The sequence below is a fragment of the Lissotriton helveticus genome, chromosome 1_1 (genome assembly GCF_964261635.1).
Source record: "Lissotriton helveticus chromosome 1_1, aLisHel1.1, whole genome shotgun sequence".
Classification (NCBI taxonomy): domain Eukaryota; kingdom Metazoa; phylum Chordata; class Amphibia; order Caudata; family Salamandridae; genus Lissotriton; species Lissotriton helveticus.
In genome coordinates this window covers 335,224,618-335,244,615 of record NC_136057.1, presented here as the reverse complement: position 1 = coordinate 335,244,615, position 19,998 = coordinate 335,224,618, and the positions used below count along the sequence as shown (strand labels likewise).

The 19,998-nt window shown below is 44.7% G+C and overlaps 1 protein-coding gene across 13 annotated transcripts in view; it reads right to left on the bottom strand.

Annotated features, from left to right (window-relative positions):
- Positions 1-19,998, bottom strand: part of LOC144804990 (V-type proton ATPase 116 kDa subunit a 4-like) — a 6,844,636-nt gene that overhangs the window by 140,887 nt on the left and 6,683,751 nt on the right. For all 13 annotated transcript variants that reach the window (XM_078671938.1, XM_078672103.1, XM_078672267.1 and 10 more), the window contains one exon: positions 15,447-15,618. In XM_078671938.1, the coding sequence (XP_078528064.1) occupies positions 15,447-15,618 (172 nt within the window). The remainder of the gene's footprint in view (positions 1-15,446; positions 15,619-19,998) is intronic.

The window sequence follows — 19,998 nt, the reverse complement described above, 5'->3', positions numbered from 1 at the left end:
CAGGTGGACTGGCCCACCCGCTGGTCCCCAGATCCATGGCCTGGGGTCTCATTTCCTCGCCTGCACAGGTGCTAGGTGGCTTGCGACAGCCTGTGGCTCTGGTCGGAACGAGGTGGGGAACCCCTTCCGTAGCCACCAAAGGGGTGAAAAGCATACTGCGCGGGGTCAGAGGTGGTAGTGAGGCCCAAGGATCTGGCCATAGTCCTGGGGTCCTTGAAGCGTTCATGCGCATTGTCCACCATGTCGCTAAACAAGTGACGCCATCAAAGGGCATGTCCATATGAGTTGATTGGACATCACCCGAGAAGCCAGTGGACCTCAGCCAGGCATAGTGTCTCAGCACTACCGACGTGGAAATCGCCCTGCCTAGCGAGTAAGTAGTGTCCAGCCCACAGCAAATGGGAAACTTTGCTGCATCCCTCCCTTCTGCAACCGCACGGGAGACTACGGCCCAGGCCTCCTCCGGGCACTGTGACAGCACCTGCACAACCGTGTCCCACACAGAGTGGGTGTAACGGCCCAAGAGACAAGGTGTTCTCCAACCGCAGTCCTAAGCTGGCGGAAGAACACATCTTCTTCCCAAGATGATCCAGCTTCTTGGATTCCCTATCTAGAGGGGCTTAAGGGAACGTGTTGAGGCTTGGCCCACAAAGCTCTCAGGGGTAGGGTGTTGGGAGAGAAAAATAGGGTCGTCCGGGGCTGGGCGGTGGCATTGGGCAATCATACTATCAACAGGAGCCCCAGTGCTGGGCTTGGACCAAGTGCCCAGAAGGATGTCTGTGAGGGCCTCATTGAACAGCAGCAGGGGCTCCGAAGAGGCTGCTGCTGGTTGAAGCACCTCAGTCAGGAGGTTAGTCCTGACTGCCACCATAGGTAGATCAAGGCCCAAGGCCTCAGTCGCCCTACACAACAACACAGCATAGAAGGCTCCCTCCTTGGTAGCCATGGTAGGGAGAAAAAGCATAGCAAGGTCTGGGGATGTATCCAGACCACTGGCATCACCCAGTTCCTCTCGCCAGTCCGGTCTTTAGGCTGGTCTGCCAGAGGGTCAATAGACGACTCCCAATCCTCCACACCCTCTTCTGGCTGCCAACAAGGGTGATAAGGAATACCAGGATAGAACAGAGGAACAAAAGTACCGGCAACCGGAAAGTTGTCACAATGCCCACCCACTCTGCTGGCCACACGCTCGACCCCGTCTTCTCCTCAAGCCTGTATTGGTATCCAGACCGGTTCCGCAGGAGCGCCAGGAATCCGATGATAATTCCTCAGCCTTCCCCTACGGCCTTCCGACTCTATCAAACACTAGAGTATCGCCAGGGGAAAACAGGAGACAAAACAAGGAAAGGCGGGGAAGAACAAAAGAAGACTTGACTGTAATTTTCTGTGACGATTGAGCACCTTGTTGTACAGAATTCAGGAGGACATCGGGCTGAAAGACAAATATATCATTCTAACAACAGTTGTCTACTATACATAAGCCTCTATATTCACTATAGCAATCTAACATACCCCCAATGTTTTGTCTGATATTCAGGAGTGATGTGCGGGATGTTGAGGTTTTCGTCTTGAGCTACAACTAAGTAATGGAACAGGATTAAATGATACCACTCTTGTCCGTAAGGAACATACACTGACAACTCTTAAAACACAAAGCTCTCTCACTTATTCTGAAGCACAAGGTTGTCCAACGTAAGTGGTGTTCAATAATACCCTTGACGAGCGTTCAATGCCAACACCAACACTGGGCAGTGAATATCTAAATAACAAAACACATGTATGAGAACCAAAACACATCAAAAGTCTGGAATAAACAAGTAGGCAGAGCAAAGCGCTGTTACCGTGAGTCTTTGATGAGTCTGTTCTATCTTGCACCTCCACTGAAATCCACGCAAGTGTCCCCAAGCACAGAGGATAGTTGACCCAGATGAAGGTGGATGAAGGGCCAGCAGTAATGCAGTCAAGTGAAGGAATGGAAGGGGCAAAATGAAAGTGGGCTTGCCGGATGGCCGAGAAAAAACCTGGCCAAAGGGCATACAAGGTGAAAAAATAACCTAAATACCTAAATGAGGTGACCCTCAGACCACCCGGCCGGATGACGGGGAACAACCCGGTCGCCAGGCGGAGTAGTCAACCCTTGGGTCTATGGGGGTTGTAAGGGGGGAAAGGAATGGAGCCCGGCCGGACGGCGGAGAACAGGCCCGGCCGTCGGGCGGAGCAACAACGGGAGAGGACACAGAGCATACAAGTGCCCGGCCGTCGGGCGGAGCAGAAAACGGGAGAGGAAGCTGAGCACCCAAGTACCCGGCCGGACGGCGGAGTACAAGCCCGGCCGTCGGGCGGAGCAGTGTGAGAGGCTGACAGAGTAAGCGGCTTCAGGAAAAGATGAAAGCGGAAGCCTCCAAACTTCTGAAATGAAACGAAGGACAGAAGCCCTCTTCAGCTCTCCAAACGAAGAGAACGGTAAACCGGAAGTCAGGCACAGGAAACAGGACGGAAACAGGAAAACGGAGCTTAGACGCAAGAACGTAAAGCGTCGCTCCCTGGGCTCATGTCAGATTTATAAGGCTTGTCTGTTAAAGGGGCAATACGTGTAATCTACAGACCGCGATTCTCGGGGCATGACAAAGCCCACACGTCTCCGTCAGCCACACCACCGAACTCCTCTGGATCGACCACCGCTGCATCCACTTTGCCTTCCAGAAGCCCACCACACACCACCACACCCAACAGATCCCCCGCCGCTGCTGGAGCAAAATCACCGAAGACCAAATACATGCAAACCTCGCTCTCAGCCCACCCACCGAACTCTCCGACATGACGATGCTGCCCACAGCCTCAGACGCTGGATTGAGGACTGCGCCAACACCCTTGCCTGGCTGAAAAAAAAACCACAGAGACACCAGCAAGAGGGGCAGATGGTTCACCCCAGAACTCCTACCCTCCAAGCAAGCCTGCCAGAAACTAGAGAAGAAATGGCACAGTGAACAAACTCCTGACAGCCACGCAGCACACAAGGACGCCATCCGCAACCACCACTACCTCATCAGGGTGGCCAAGAGGACCTCCTTCAAAGACCGCCTCGACAACAACGCACACAATAGCAAGGAGCTCTTCAACATCGTGAAGGAACTCTCCAATCCCAGCTCCAACACCAACGACATCCCGCCGTCGCAAGCCCTGTTCTACTCCCTCTCCACCTTCTTCCACCGCAAGATAGCAGACATCCACGACAGCTTCAACACCCAGACAGCCTCAACAGACAGCAACACAACAGACCCTCAGCACACCATTGACCTTGACCCCCAGCTAGCCTGGGCCAGCGTGAGCATCGATGACACCATCAAGACCATGCGCACAATCCACTCTGGCTCTCCGGCAGACCCATTCCCGCACCACGTCTTCAACAGAGCAAGCAGCACCATCGCACCCCACCTGCGCAACATCATCAATCCCTCCCTCAAGGCCGCAACCTTCCAAGAGATCTGGAAACACACAGAGATCAACGCCCTACTCAAAAAACCTAAGGCAGACCCAAGAGACCTCAAGAACCTCCGGCCCATCTCTCTGCTCCCCTTCCTGGCCAACGTCATCAAGAAAACCGTCAAACAGACAGCTAACCCGATACCTCGAAGAAAACAGAATCCTGGACCCTTCCCAGTCAGGGTCCGCAGCAACCACAGCACTGAGACTGCCCTCATCGCCGCCACCGATGACATCAGGACCCTGCTGGACAACGGCGAGACCACAGCACTCATCCTCCTAGACCTCTGCCGCCTTCAAAACCGTCTACCACCGCACACTACGGGCACGCCTCCACGCCGCAGGGATCCGAGCCAAGGCTCTGGATTGGACCACCTCCTTCCTCTCCGGCAGAACCCAGAGGGTACGCCTCCCCATTCCGTTCCAAAGCCTCCGAGATCATCTGTCGAGTGCCCAAGGGATCCTCCCTCAGCCCGGTGCTGTTCAACATTTACATGGTCCCGCTCGCACACGTAGCCCGACAGCACGACCTCAACATAATCTCCTACGCCGACAACACTCAGCTGATCCTCTCCCTCACGAAGGACCCCATCACCGCCAAAGCCAACCTCCACGAAGGAATGAAGGCCGTCGCCGACTGGATGAAGACCAGTCGCCTGAGGCTGAACTCGGACAAGACGGAGGTCCTCATCCTCGGCTCCAACCCTTTAGCCTGGGACGACTCCTGGTGACCGACAGCACTGGGGGCAGCCCTGACACCCAACGACCAGGCACGCAACCTGGGAATCATCCTCGACTCAACGCTGTCAATGACCAAGCACGTCAACGGCGTCTCCTCCTCCTGCTTCAACACCCTCCGCATGCTCCGCAAGATCTAGAGATGGATCCCGACAGATACAAGAAAGACAGTCATCGAGGCCCTCGTCAGCAGCAGACTCGACTACGGAAATGCCCGGACGCGGGAGCCCTGACCAAGCTCATCAAACGACTACAACGCAGCCAAAACGCCTCAGCACGACTGATCCTTGACGTACCACGCCACAGCCACATAACCCCCCTTCTGAGAAACCTGCACTGGCTCCCCGTCAACAAGAGGATATCCTACAAGCTCCTCACCCACGCACACAAGACACTCAACAAGACTGGCCCAGCCTACCTCAACAGACGGCTCTCCTTCTACATCCCCAACCGCCAGCTACGCTCCGACGAGCTCTCACTCGCCAACGTCCCGCACATCCAAAGGAAAACCACTGGTGGGAGATCCTTCTCCCACCTCGCCACCAAGACATGGAACACCCTCCCACTGAGCCTACGACAGACCCAAGACCTGCTGACCTTCAGGAGGATACTCAAGACCTGGCTGTTCGATCAGTAGCACCCCCCTCCCAGCGCCTTGAGACCCTCGTGGGTATGTAGTGCACTTTAGAAATGATTGATTGATTGATTGAAGGCCTAGAACCCCCAACCGAGTCTGCAGGCCCCGAAGGCGCGCCAACAGAGTCAGACTGCCCAAAGATGGGGATGGGCTAGGCAAAAGGTACGAAGTTGGGCAGGGGTCGCTCTGACTCCCAGGAATGGATGGAAGCTCAGAGCCGACCCAACAGGCTCCGCAGGCAGAGCCGAAGGATAACTACCTTCCACATCCACGTCGCAACAGCCGACAGATGGGGAGAAGGCGAAGAGCGGCGGTGCTTCTTCACCATCTTCTTGGCCTTCGACTTACCCAAGGATGAAGACTTCAAAGAGGAGTGATGGGGTGACTCCACTAACGGTCCCGTGACATCCCTCTCAACCGGCACCTTGAGCGGTGCAGAGCTGACTGCTGGGCCTCGAGACGTTTTCGGGACCACTCCCGCAAAGACTTCGGGTCCATGGAATGACTTGAAAAAAGAAGTCGACAAAACTCTAGTCAAAAGAGACTAAGGGTGCCACTCTCTCCGGATCTGCGCTGGCTGGCGTGGAAAAAGAAAGAACTGATGTCAGCGCACAGGGGCGGCATCTAAGTAGATACCGGGTACTGCTAAAGAAAAATTCTTCGGATCCAGTCTGACGCCTGGGGGTAATTCTAAGGAAAGAAATTTATAACTAATAGTCTCTCTAGATTGTGTTGTGTAATAAATAGATTTATTTGTGTAAAACACTATGTGATTCTTTTTTATCTAATGTACACCGATGATTAAATGTGGTAAAACAAGCTGCTTCCGTCTCCTTCAAGATAAGCCTGAAGGCTGCTCTCCATAGCTACCACTTTGAGAGCTTTTGATAGTTATCAAAGACCACTAAAATCACCATAAGGGTTGTCTGGATTAGTGCAGGGTGAACAACTTGAATACGTTTGAACCATAGGCTGAGCCAGTCTCCTACGCCTTTCTTATGTTTGATCCAGATATCTGGAAATTTGACTTTCTGGCAACTCATGTTCACCATGAATCCCATGTTCGGATCACTGAGGTTAATCCCCTCCAGGAATTCTTGAATGGTTTCCTCTTCCCCTTGCTATATAAAATAGATATTGTCAATATAACATGGTCATGAAAGTACCGATTCTGAAAAAGGGGCAAGCTCATTATGTATAAACCTATCCTTGAAGTGGCTCATGTATATATCAGCTGTGCTGGAAGTATGCTGACTCCTCTCCTCCGCAGGAAAAGTTCCCCTCCAAATTCAAAAACGTTTTCAGTAAGCACAATCTTAAAGCATTCCAGAATGAATTTCTTAGGATCCTCCCTGAGATGTTCTTGTATGAAGGCATCCACTGTTTCTATGGCCTCTTCCTGTGGTATGTTGCTGTACATCTAGGGTCACTAAGATTTGTTTGTGTTCATTGCACTTCAACCCTTCAGCCATCATGATCATATGTCTGGAGTCCTTTATGTAAGATTTAATTGTAGGAACAACGGGATGCAGGAAGGAGTCCACATATTTGAAAAGAGGTTGCATAATAGATCCTATGGTGGCAACAATAGGCTGGAAGTAAGGATCTATTTGATTTTGATGGATCTTTGGCACTCCATATACACTCCCAATTGGGCATTGATCGCATTAAACAGTAATATTCTTTGGTACAGGTATCTCCCTCCTTCAGACCCTGTGTGGTTAGACGCTTATTTTTCCTGGCTACCCTAGTTGTGAGGCCAATTCTAATGTTGGTATAGTGTTCATATCGATGAGCATCACTTTCATCTTTTTAATATAATGTTCTGTATCCATCACAACTATTCCACCTCCTTTGTCACTATTTTTAATAGTGATCTGAGTGTTGATTGAGAGGCAGTGAATCCTCTTTATTTCGCCTTTGCCCAACCCCATTATCCCACCCCTTTCCCTATAATGTTCATCTCTGTTCTACAGTTTAAGTTTGTCTGGTGTTATTGCTATGTATTAGAATGGAGAATGATTTACGTTGGAGGGCGCTATTTGGCCCTACGCAATTCTGAATGCATCAGCACATTCTAGACCTATGGTGAAGCATGCACCAGGTTATATGCATAATATGGTCCCACAAGCCTCCTTGCCTGACGAACAGTCAGATATGAACATCCTCGTATTTTGTACTGGGATGGCAATTGCAATATCAATGTATCAATAAAAACGTAATAAACAGATCAAACAAAAAAATAGTGATCTAAGTGTTATTAGAATGGGTGGGTAAAGCAACTTACTCTGCTAGATATAACTCAGGGGGAGGTTTGGGGAAGAATTTGGTATGTTCTTTACGTTTGTTGAGCACAGCAAGTTCAAAAATTGCAACTTCTGGGCCGAGTTGTTCCAATGTTGGCATGAACGTAGAGGGCGGACAGAGACGGGCGGCATAAAAAGCCCTATTAATATAGCCTTCTTTATCAATAAAAAACGTTCCGAGTCTCACTTTCCTGAAAAAGAAGACTATATTGCATAAGCATGTGAAACAAAGAAGCAGGAGGGTACATCTAATGGTATCTGGGAGAGGTTTAAAAGTGGAATTTCAATTACTATCTCCAGTAATGTCCGTGTCTGGTCTTGAGATATTGGTGACTGTTGTTCCTTGTCCATTAGTTTTGCCTGTACCTGTGTTAGTACCTTGTTCTTTGGGAGCCCCTCCTCCCCCCTCTCCAGGATAAAAAAGGGGTGCTGGATCCCACACCCTTATCATATGTTAGTCTGCTACTGGTATCATTATATTGATGGGGGCTACCCTCATTTTCTGATTCTGAGGACTAAGAGAACATAAGAACTTTCTTGGTGTTCCAGCCTTGTCTATATGTATCAGTTTCTTGATACTGGACTTACGCATAGTACTGTTCAGCCAGATATGGGTATGCTGTTTCCTTAATAAACTTTGGGTTTGGGGGGTCCACGCAAGCCATACTTCCATGGACCACCCCGGGTGTTTAGCTTTCAGAAATGTGTGGGTTTGTTAGATGGCTGCCGAGCCTGGGGCCAAAAAACCCATGTGCCCCCCTTGCAAAACCAGGTTGTTTTGTGATAGGTTATTTTGCTGTCTCTACAATACATCTTGGGCCCTTTGCCTATTGCAGGTTCTTGGCCCACCCACATGAGTGAGCTACCATTTTTATTGGCAGACCTATGGAAAGCTGGGTGGCAGGAACTTTGTGTCAGCACTGTGATCCCACACCTTTCTCACACAGAAATTTAAGAAAAAGTTTACTTTTTCAGCTACATTTGAGGTTTGCAGGGGATTCTAGGTAGGAAAACGGTTTCCCTAGATGGCTGCCGAGCCCAGGGCCAAATACCCAGGTGACCCCATTGCAAAACCAGGTTGTTTTATGATAGATAATTTTGAAGTCTCCACAGTATGATTTGGGCCATTGCCTGTTGTAGCCACTATGCCTACCCACACAGGTGAGCTACCATTTTTATCAGGAGACCTAGGGAACGAACAGTAGGTGGTAGGAATTTTGTCCCACACAGAAAATGTGATTGTTTAAAGCTAAATTTAAGGTTTTCTGGGGATTCTGGGTAGGAAAATGTTGGGAGATCCAAGCAAGCCACACCTCCCTGAACTCCCCTCAGTGTCTAGTTTTCAGAAATGTCTGGGTTTGGTAGGTTTTCAAAGATTGCCGCTGAGCACAGGACCAAAAACGCAGGTGACCCCCTTCAAAAACCTGGCAGTTTTGTGATAGATAGGTGGGCACCTGTGTTTTTTGTTATGGGTTGGCAGACATCTGGGTTAACCTGAAAAACCCAGACATTTCAGAAAACTAGACACCTGTGGGAGTCCAGGGAGGTGTGGCCTGCGTTGATCCCCCAACATTTTCCTTCCAAGAATCCGCTGCAAACCTCAAATTTAGCTAAAAAGTCAAATTTTCCTCTAATATCTGTGTGGAAAATTGTGGGACCACTGCACGGCACAAATTTCGTAATACTCAGAGTTCCCCTCAGTCTCCCAATAAAAAGATACCTTACTTGTGTGGCTTGGCCAAGTGCCTCTGACATGGAAGGGACAAAAAAGTGAAGAGATTGAGGTGGGCCCAAAGCAGGTCCAAAAGGCCAGAATGTTTATACGTTTTTAGGCTGAGGCTACTTTGGGCACCCACACAAGTGAGGTAACATTTTTGTAGGGAGACCAGGAGGATTGCTGGGTAGTAGGATATTTGCACATGTGCAGTGATCCTACAACTTACCCACACGGAAATGTGAGAAAAATGTCACTTTGTAAGTAAATTTGAGGTTTGCTGGGGATTCTGGGTAAGAAAATGCTGGGGGATCCATGCAAGCCACACCGCCAGCCAAGAGTCAATATAGACACACCATCATCTACGCACACCACCAGCCATGCTCCATCCATGCACACTGCCGGCCAAGCACTATCCATGTACACCGCCAGCCAAATTCTATCATTGCACAGAGTCAGCCAAGCAATAACCATGCATACCGCCAGCCAAGCGCCACCCATGCATTCCGCCAGCCAAGCGAAATCCCTGCACACCGCCAGCCAACCAGGCCGGACTGGGAACAACAACCAGCCCTAGCAGGCTGCTGCTCAACCGGCCCAGGATGGCGGGCATGCTAGTAAAAAGCACTGTTCCTGCTTTTGTTACTGGGGACTGATATTGCAGCACTGCTGCAAATCCAGCCCCCAGTGACAAAACTACCCCCATGGCCAGAAAACCGGCCCTACCCTTCAGCCCACCGGGAAAACACCCAGTGCCCGCTATGGCCAGCCCGTCCCTGCAGCTAAGCACCATCCATGCACACAGCCAGCCAAGCACCAGTCCACATACACCACCAGCCAAGTGCCTCTCCACGCACACCACCAGGCAAGTGCCAATCTACACACACCATCATCAAGCACGAGTCCACCCACACCATTAGCCAAACTCCAGTTAAAACACATACATACTCCCCCTGGTTTCTAGTGGTTTTCTGCCCCGCTTGGGTGCAGATGAGAAGTAAAATATCACTAAAACTGCCAAGATGTGTGCCTTAAAAAGGGGAGCAACCCTTGCAGATGGAAATTCTCACTGGCATGCCCATAAACATATCCCTTGTGCCTACTGGCCATTTTTGCCAGATAAGGGGCAATTTCCGCAATCTACCTTTCAGGGGGACAGAAATACTTTTTTGGCGTGCCCATTCTCTACAGCCCCCACACCTATTTATCAAAAAATAAAGAATTCCTGGTGCCTAGAAGGCTTCCTGCCCCCGTGGGCCGATTAGGGACTATTGCTCCCAAATTCCCCCCAGTGAGGCATAAAGGCTGTGGCAATTTATTTGTGGGGGAGGAAGGCATTGGCATGACTATTTTGGGAAGCCCCCACACCTATATACATTAAAAAAAATTGTTGCCTAGTGTGCTTTCTGCCCCTGGGCGCAGGTCAGGAGCTTTTGCCCCCATCTGAATCCTAGAGGAGGCAGACAGACTGTGGAATTTAGCAGGGGTGGGTGCATTGTTATGCTCATCTAGGGCAGCAGCTACACCTAAATACAATTTAAAAAAAAAGTCCCTGGCATCTAGTGGGCTTTCTGCTGCCATCTGCCTACCAGGAGGGGGTAGAAAGACTGTGGAATTTTGCTTGGGGGAGGCATTTGTATACCCATCTCAGGCAGCCCCCACCCCTAAATGAAATAAGAAAAACAATCAGTGGCATCTAGTGGACTTTCTGCCTCTCCGGGGGCAGATCGGGGGCTATTGCTCCGGCCTGTCTCCCAGAGGGGCAGAAATACTGGAATATTGCAGGGGGGTGGGGACACTGGCATGCCCATCTCGGGCAGGCCTCCCCTAAATACAATATAATTTAGATTTTTGTAGTTTCTCATCCATTTTCAACATCTCATTGGTCAATGCAAATACCAATTCTCTTGCTCTCTCCACTATAAGGAGCATCCAATCTCTAGAGCAAGGGTTGCTTATATGAGACAATTTCTCTGAGAATTTTCTAATTTGGACAAAAAGACCAGATATGTTCCTTACTCGGAGACCTTGTGGAATAGTACCAGATCTCAAATATTGGGGCATAAACTCTCCATGGGATTCTATCCTTTTTATCTAGCTTTTTAAGTGTCAATAAGTTATTCTAGTCTTCATTTGCTGAATTTGTAGTGTTGGGCTGGCTATCCAGGGTCAGCTGGTTGCCCACAAGTTTGCAAAAATCATCATCTGAAAATCAAAACATTTGTAACATCTCCATATTTGTTCCACTAGGCTACTAAATTTGAATATGGATATAATAAATCCTGAAGAAATAGTCCTATAGCATGAAACACATTTTTTTAAAAATAAAAAACAAGAAATAAGAAATAATCAACATAAATACATCCCCAATACCTCATTAAAAGTGCAATCAGCTTGTGAGCAAACACGATACATATGCGGCTATTTCTGATATGGTATACACCCGTTACAACGCATTTTTTACAACGCACTACCATTACAACGGAACTTTTACAACGCAAATACTATTACAACGCATTTATTTACAACGCATGTTTTTACAACGCAGGTACCTTTACAACGCATACCATTACAACGTAAGTATTGGTAAGTATATAATTATATTTAAAATGTTATATGTTAGGTTTTTTTTAAAGGGATATTTTTAGGGTTCAGGGTCAGTTTTGGGTTTTTGGGTAAAGGGGTATTTTTAGGGTTCAGGGTCAGTTTTGGGTTTTTGGATAAAGGGGTATTTTTAGGGTTCAGGGTCAGTTTTGGGTTTTTGGGTAAAGGGGTATTTTTAGGGTTCAGGGTCAGTTTGGGGTTTTTGGGTAAAGGGGTATTTTTAGGGTTCAGGGTCAGTTTGGGGTTTTTGGGTAAAGGGGTATTTTTAGGGTTCAGGGTCAGTTTTGGGTTTTTGGGTAAAGGGGTATTTTTAGGGTTCAGGGTCAGTTTTGGGTTTTTGGGTAAAGGGTTATTTTTAGGGTTCAGGGTCAGTTTTGGGTTTTTGGGTAAAGGGGTATTTTTAGGGTTCAGGGTCAGTTTTGGGTTTTTTGGTAAAGGGGTATTTTTAGGGTTCAGGGTCAGTTTTGGGTTTTTGGGTAAAGGGGTATTTTTAGGGTTCAGGGTCAGTTTTGGGTTTTTGAGTAAAGGGGTATTTTTAGGGTTCAGGGTCAGTTTTGGGTTTTTGGGTAAAGGGGTATTTTTAGGGTTCAGGGCCAGTTTTGGGTTTTTGGGTAAAGGGGTATTTTTAGGGTTCAGGGTCAGTTTTCAGTTTTTGGGTAAAGGGGTATTTTTAGGGTTTAGGGTCAGTTTTGGGTTTTTGGGTAAAGGGGTATTTTTAGGGTTCAGGGTCAGTTTTGGGTTTTTTGGTAAAGGGGTATTTTTAGGGTTCAGGGTCAGTTTTGGGTTTTTGGGTAAAGGGGTATTTTTAGGGTTCAGGGTCAGTTTTGGGTTTTTGAGTAAAGGGGTATTTTTAGGGTTCAGGGTCAGTTTTGGGTTTTTGGGTAAAGGGGTATTTTTAGGGTTCAGGGTCAGTTTTCAGTTTTTGGGTAAAGGGGTATTTTTAGGGTTTAGGGTCAGTTTTGGGTTTTTGGGTAAAGGGGTATTTTTAGGGTTCAGGGTCAGTTTTGGGTTTTTTGGTAAAGGGGTATTTTTAGGGTTCAGGGTCAGTTTTGGGTTTTTGGGTAAAGGGGTATTTTTAGGGTTCAGGGTCAGTTTTGGGTTTTTGAGTAAAGGGGTATTTTTAGGGTTCAGGGTCAGTTTTGGGTTTTTGGGTAAAGGGGTATTTTTAGGGTTCAGGGTCAGTTTTGGGTTTTTGGGTAAAGGGGTATTTTTAGGGTTCAGGGTCAGTTTTCAGTTTTTGGGTAAAGGGGTATTTTTAGGGTTTAGGGTCAGTTTTCAGTTTTTGGATAAAGGGGTATTTTTTGGGTTCAGGGTCAGTTTTGGGTTTTTGGGGTACAGGGGTACAGGGTAAAAATAAAATAAAATTAAATTTAAATTAAATTAATTAAATGAAATTAAATTAAATTAAATACAATTACATTAAATTATATTAATTTTAAATAATTTACAATTAAAAAAATTATATATACTTACCAATACTTACGTTGTAGTGGTATGCGTTGTAAAGGTACCTGCGTTGTAAAAAAATGCATTGTAAATACATGCGTTGTAATAGTATTTGCGTTGTAAAAGTCCCGTTGTAACGGTATGCGTTGTAAAAGTATGCGTTTTAACGTCATACATCCCTCTGATATAGTAGTAGCCCATGTTATACAGATCCTGCAAATTTATTAGGACTGGTTTTAGTTAGCAAACCTTTTTGCTTGGCTAGTTCACAGTACCACATATAAACCACTAGCCTTTCACAGTTATAGATATTACTGTTAATCTCAAACATGACCACTCTGATTCCCAAGAAATTCATGGAAACAGGTCTAACCCTTCTGTTTGTCACTTTACCATGCCCAAAGTGTCACAAAGAAAAGATGCGATAATGCATTTTTGGACTTTTATTGAGTAGCTCTAATTTGTTTAAATAAAGCATGGATTGCAATTATTAGTCAGATGACACACATCATTGCTTAAAGCATTCTTTGAATGGTGAAAAACAAAACAATTCAACCATGTTAATTGTTCATAATGTTAATAAGGTTACTCCTATCTATCCCTAAGTTCCCTATGCAAAAGAAAGCTTGTTGGAAGTACCTTGTTGCCAGGTCTATTGGAATTATACCCAAACCTATACCATGGTATGGGATGTCAGGAAGCCAGCCTCAGTGCATTAATGAAAGTACCTCCATCTGAGTGTGCAGGCCTGCACACCTCTCTCAAACAGCTATCTTCCTTCTCAGGATGAAGATCGAGGACTGCAGAACTGTATCTTAGTCAGAGTTCACTACAGCTCCCATAATATTTTCAAATGGGAAGCAAACCTCTCATCAACTTCCAAACGATTGCTATTTAAATCTAAATATAACGCCAGCTAGCTTATCACACTGTGGCAGAGGTGCGGAACGTCTTTAATTAGTCTATAGGGAAATAGCTGTATTCTACGGGCAAAAAAACAAAACAATGCATTGTGCTCCAAGTTGTGCAAAATTGGAATTAAATGTGCAGCCTACGGTGTGATAATGCCTATCAGAAACAAATGTGTGCAGAGCACATTATCGCATTAGAGAAAACATGTGCAAACCACGATTAGAAAAGGATGCTAAGTTAAAAAAGAAAAGAGCTCAAATAGAGGCTAAATGTATGCTCTACAACACCCAGGTCTAAAAGAAGATCTTCTTTATCATACTGGGGTATTATTGACATAAGTGGTGTCATTGTATCTATACTTTACATTTTGGTGCATGTGACATATTTGTCTGTCAGTAAGTATCATGTGCATATTTCCCTCACCCTGCTGAGAGCCCTTAAAGTATTTCCAGCACATGAAGTACTCCTGGAATGGAACAGACTTTGGCTTAGCCAGGAAGTGGCTGTAGAGTTGTCTGACCAGACTCGGGTCATGTACACGTAAGGCCGGCTCCCAGGAGTACTCACCATCATCATATCCCTTCCAAGAGATCAAGTACTCTGGGTGGGGGGCCAAATGGCAGGAAAGGCCAGCAAGGGCTACTGGGACCCATCACTGTGTGCTGGGGTCATTTGCAACTGGTGTTTTGAAGTCCATTCTACTATGGCTCAGCAAACTGGCTCAACTACAACTTCATGCTTACTTAGCTCTTGGGGACGAGAGAGCAGGTAGTCACAGGAAGGTATTTTGAGGTGCTCGAGCATGTAAATGTATACCTATGTGTGTGTGCAAAAGCCAAAAGAATCATCTAAGAATTACTGGAGCACCAATTTCTCCCATTTGTGTAATACGTACAAATTTGACCAATCTCACTGATGCCTGAAGCATCACATTAATACTTAATACTGATTAGGACAACGTCTAACTCTAGGGGAAACATTATATATGCACAATATAAAAGAAGAATAGTCCATTGCTTCCCCAGGCCACCCTGCACCACTTTCAAAACCTGATGTATCATTTAAAACGCCATCAGGCCCAGCACCCCCTGCTTATCCTGCAGACAAGCTAAACATCTCTGGTGGATCTCGGCACACCCGCCAAGACAAAATTACACTGAAGATTAAGAAGTGTAAAAAAAAAAACAGAGCATCAGGCCTTTTCCATTTATGCACCCAGCAGCTGGAACAACAACCTAATTTCCATCAGAACTGCCACTATGCTGCTGAAATTTAGGAAAGTGTTGAAAATGCAACTCTTTAATGAATACCAATGGCAGTGCAGTACCAACACTTCTGTTCCCAGTACCCATTCAACTGTATCACTCCTTAACTTTATGTTTGCCTTGCCTTTGGCCCTGTACAGTGCTCTGTTTGCACCATACAGTACCACATGTGTGTATGCATTGATAAAAAGCAAAAGGCACTAGTAATACTAATTCTCCACGATGCGATGTCAGTAAATTCATAAACAGCAGAATATCTTCACCACCCTGTGAGATCCTGAAGTACATTTTAAATAGTCTTGAAGATTCTTGAAAGGAGAAGGTTTGGAAACTATACATACCAGTGCAGACGCAGTGTATGTAAAAAGGCAGAGATACCCTCCATGATCAACAGGATACACAGTGTCAATGAAGCAAACAAGGCAAATATTAAGAAGACTCCAAGAAATCCTGTCCAGCTCTTGCTTGAAAAGGATGCATGCATCACCATGCTCCAAAGCACCTCTGACAACTCTGAGAAAATAAGTAGAAAGGAAGAATGACATGGTTACAAATGCATACAACCTAGAACACGTTGCTGTCTAGTCACTTCACCGTGGTCCGTGGACTGTGTGAGTCATTTGTTTTCTTAGTATGGCTTTTATGTACAGAAAATGGCATACATAGAAAACATATACCTAATAGATTGGAATCAATGCAACCATATATTAATAGTGAAAGAATAACAGTAGAGGGAAAGGAATTTAAAAATGCACAGCAGTTGAATCACCTGCCAGTGGTCAAAATGAAATATGACTGTGTAACCCTTCACATAATGTTCAGAATAAATCACATCAGTGCTTTTTGTGATCACAAGGATGAAAGGGCTGAACAGCCTCCCAGTGATTGAGATAATGAAGGAATGGGTTAGAATGACTGGGATGTGTGTCGTTGATAAGCTTGAGGTGGGATCAGTACGGAAACCACAATAACCTACCTTGGAGGAACATTTAATTAATATCAGGCTTCTTTCAGGAAACATGGTTAGCTACTGTTTCCACACCCTGTAGCTATGCAGTAAATTACTTAATTCCAATCTGTGATAGACCCGCAGCTCACAACCCTCTAGTTGTGGAACCACACATTACTATTGCTGACTTATTCTTTAGCCATGCCAAACATTTCTTTCTGAGGGTTCCTCTTTGCTCAATCCTCATGACTTCGGATTTAGGGTACATCTGTTATTGCAAGATTCCTTGTGTCATGGACAAAAACCACATCTCTTTATTATTGATTGGTGGCATCAATGACTTCAACCTCGAAAGAGTTCCCATAATGGACGTTGAAGATTTCTGATTTTACAGAAATTTCTACTACCCTCAGTTTCCAAATCTGCTTTTGGGAGGAAATGTATTATATGGCATGGTTGTGTGACTTCACCATGTAATACATTTATCAACTCCTTCAGGACTACCAGGTTTCGTTTGGTAAATCTAAAGCTCAAGCTGTGGCTCGGAACTTGTTGCCCCTATAACAGTTGCACAGGGGGGTTTACTGACAGAACATTGACACCTAAAATATCCCCATAACACAATATCTAGTTATAAATAGTGATGTAAAAAATATCAGCATCCTATATTAATAATGGTAAGTACAAAAAAATCTGAGGAAAAATATCGGTCATAAACATAGTTGTCCCAAAACAAAAAGATTATTTTACTATAACTAGACAAGTTGTAACTGAGGCCTGTTTTCATTTAACTATGAATTGTCTTTGACTGTAAGTATTTCTTCCATGTCCATTTGAAGTTCACATCACGTGGTGTTGATCCAATCAGTCACTAGCACTTAAAAAATGAGCAACTGTATGAGGGATGTTGTCATGTGAGCAAGGCTCCAAGGAGCCGAAATGTTATGCGGCATACTCTGTTTCAATAAAAAGTTTGAGCACCTAACTGGTCCGTGTCCAGGAAATCTTTGACTTCTACCTGTCTTTTGATGTGGTAATTCGGAATATGTGTGGCCGGTAAATTCCGATCCGGCCATTACACGGGGCCCTCTTCGTGCAACGGAAAACGCCCGAATTGGAACTACATCTAGGCGTGGCCTGGATTCTATTGCTCCGGAAGGAGATTGGCGTTTGACCCCCAGCAGCCACGACACAGACGAAAGCTACACTGAGCCAGAGGGGCGACGGCGGTTCGGAGGAAACAAAGAACCGCATGCACGCCCTGGGAGTTGGTGGGCACACAAGTAAGCGGAATAAGTTAATTATCACGTTAAGTTTTGATTAGACGCCTACTAATACAAATAAATGCAGAGATGTCGACTGACAATGTCCGTAATAGGGAAGCAGCAGCACTTACTATGTTTTCCGACAGCTCGCCCATCCCTGAAAACATACGAGGGAGGGATAATGATGGCGCTAGCAGCAGCAGCAGCACGTTGAATGACACTTTCAATATACTTGAGAAAAAATCCAGAAGTGAGCAAGCCAAGTGGTGGGAGTCGAAATCCCTGCAAAGTTACATTGATGTTAATCGTATACCCCGTGGCTTACGCATTTTAACTGCACCTACATATGAAGACCCTAATACTGACTTGATGAGAGAGTGGGCTGAAATTAATTTAGAAGCCTCGCGTCGTCAGGTACTGGTCCTTATCAAATATGCTGATATTGACAGGGCGGCACTACTTATCGAGATAGCAGCCCTATATGAGCAGCTTGAAACCATGGGCGATCAAGATGAAAAAACACGATTAACCAATTAAATGAATATACGTTTAAAAAAAGAAGATAAAAACAAAGAAAGAAAAGCGTATAAATTTCAAAGGGATTGTAACGATTATGAACTTGGACAGATTTTTACATTCTCTAGGAAATATGATGCCATGAGGGGATCTGCCCCTAAATGCCAACCCAAATTTAAGCATAGTAGAAGGCAAAAGGAACAAACGGACTCTTCAGCCTCAGCGTTGAGTTCCGAAGCGGACACTGATACTGAAACTGAACGCCGCAACAATGCTAACATTGGCACGCAAGCAAAACTATCATTGGGGCAGGAGATACGTTTTTTATGCCTAGAAAGGCTGCAGACATTGAGGCCGCGCGTTCGTCGAAACTACAGAGACAACGGGCCAACTACAAGCGGCGGCGCAGGTTCAGGGCGAGGAAAAGGCGGGAACTATCAAAAGCCAAAGTGGGGCAGGGGTCAGGGAGCGATGAAACAATAACAATGAGCGGTCAAACAAATTTGACAATAATCAACCTTACACCCCTAAACCTCTCAAATGATGAGAAAAACATCTGGAACTTGGGCCTCTCCTATGCACCTCCACGTAATTTTAACTATCCTGCCACAAGATGTGATCTGTATAAAGCGGTCAGAAAACCTAAGTTGCGCAAGTTCTACACCCTAAAGCCAAATAATAGGGATATGATTCAACGGATCACTGAAATAATATCGAGGGACAAAATATCGACCAACAAAAATATCGTTGACAAAATATCGAGAGACAAAATATCGAGTTTCTATCTACAAACAGGTAAGTACAAAAATATCGAGTTAAAAATATCGTTTACAAAAATATAGTTGTAAAAAATATCGACTTTAATAAAAACAATGTTTAATTACATTAATATAAAAAATGTATTACTAAAATATACTTAACAATACTTAAAATAACTTTTAATAATTAAATAATTAATGAAAGTAAAAAAATAATATTTTTTTAATCATATTTCTTAAAACATATATATATATAGTAACAAAATTTAATTAAATAATAGCCAATATTATTAACGTACAAATACAAAAGAGTAAAAATTACTATTCCCACTCCAGTGGGTGCAACAGTAGGGAAAGCGTTGGATAGCGTAGGGGTTAAAATTACTATTCCCACTCCAAAGAGTGCAACAGTGGATATATGACGTTACAACACAACTTTTACAACGCACTACCCTTACAACGTAAGTATTGGTAAGTATATAATAATTTTTTTAATTTCAATTATTTAAAATTAATTTAATATAATTTAATTTAATTTAATTTCATTAAATTAATTTAATGTAAATTTAATTTTACTTTATTTTTACACTGTACCCCTGTACCCCAAAAACCCAAAACTGACCCTGAACCCTAAAAAAACCCTTTACCCCAAAACTGACCCTGAACCCTAAAAATACCCCTTTACCCAAAAACTAAAAACTGACCCTGAACCCTAAAAATACCCCTTTACCCAAAAACTAAAAACTGACCCTGAACCCTAAAAATACCCCTTTACCCAAAAACTAAAAACTGATCCTGAACCCTAAAAATACCCCTTTACCCAAAAGCTAAAAACTGACCCTGAACCCTAAAAATACCCCTTTACCCAAAAACTAAAAACTGACCCTGAACCCTAAAAATACCCCTTTACCCAAAAACTAAAAACTGACCCTGAACCCTAAAAATACCCCTTTACCCAAAAACTAAAAACGGACCCTGAACCCTAAAAATACCCCTTTACCCTAAAAGTAAAAACTGACCCTGAACCCTAAAAATACCCCTTTACCCAAAAACTAAAAACTGACCCTGAACCCTAAAAATACCCCTTTACCCAAAAACTAAAAACTGACCCTGAACCCTAAAAATACCCCTTTACCCAAAAACTAAAAACTGACCCTGAACCCTAAAAATACCCCTTTACCCAAAAACCAAAAACTGACCCTGAACCCTAAAAATACCCCTTTAATTTAACATAATTAGCAATTAATCAATTAAATTAAATTAATTACCAATTACATTTTAATTAATTAAAAAATATTTTTTAATTAACAATTAATTAAATATTACTACCAATTATTAAATTTACATATTTAATTAATTATAATTAAATTACTTCCCACCCTATTCCCCTATAAACCCACAACCC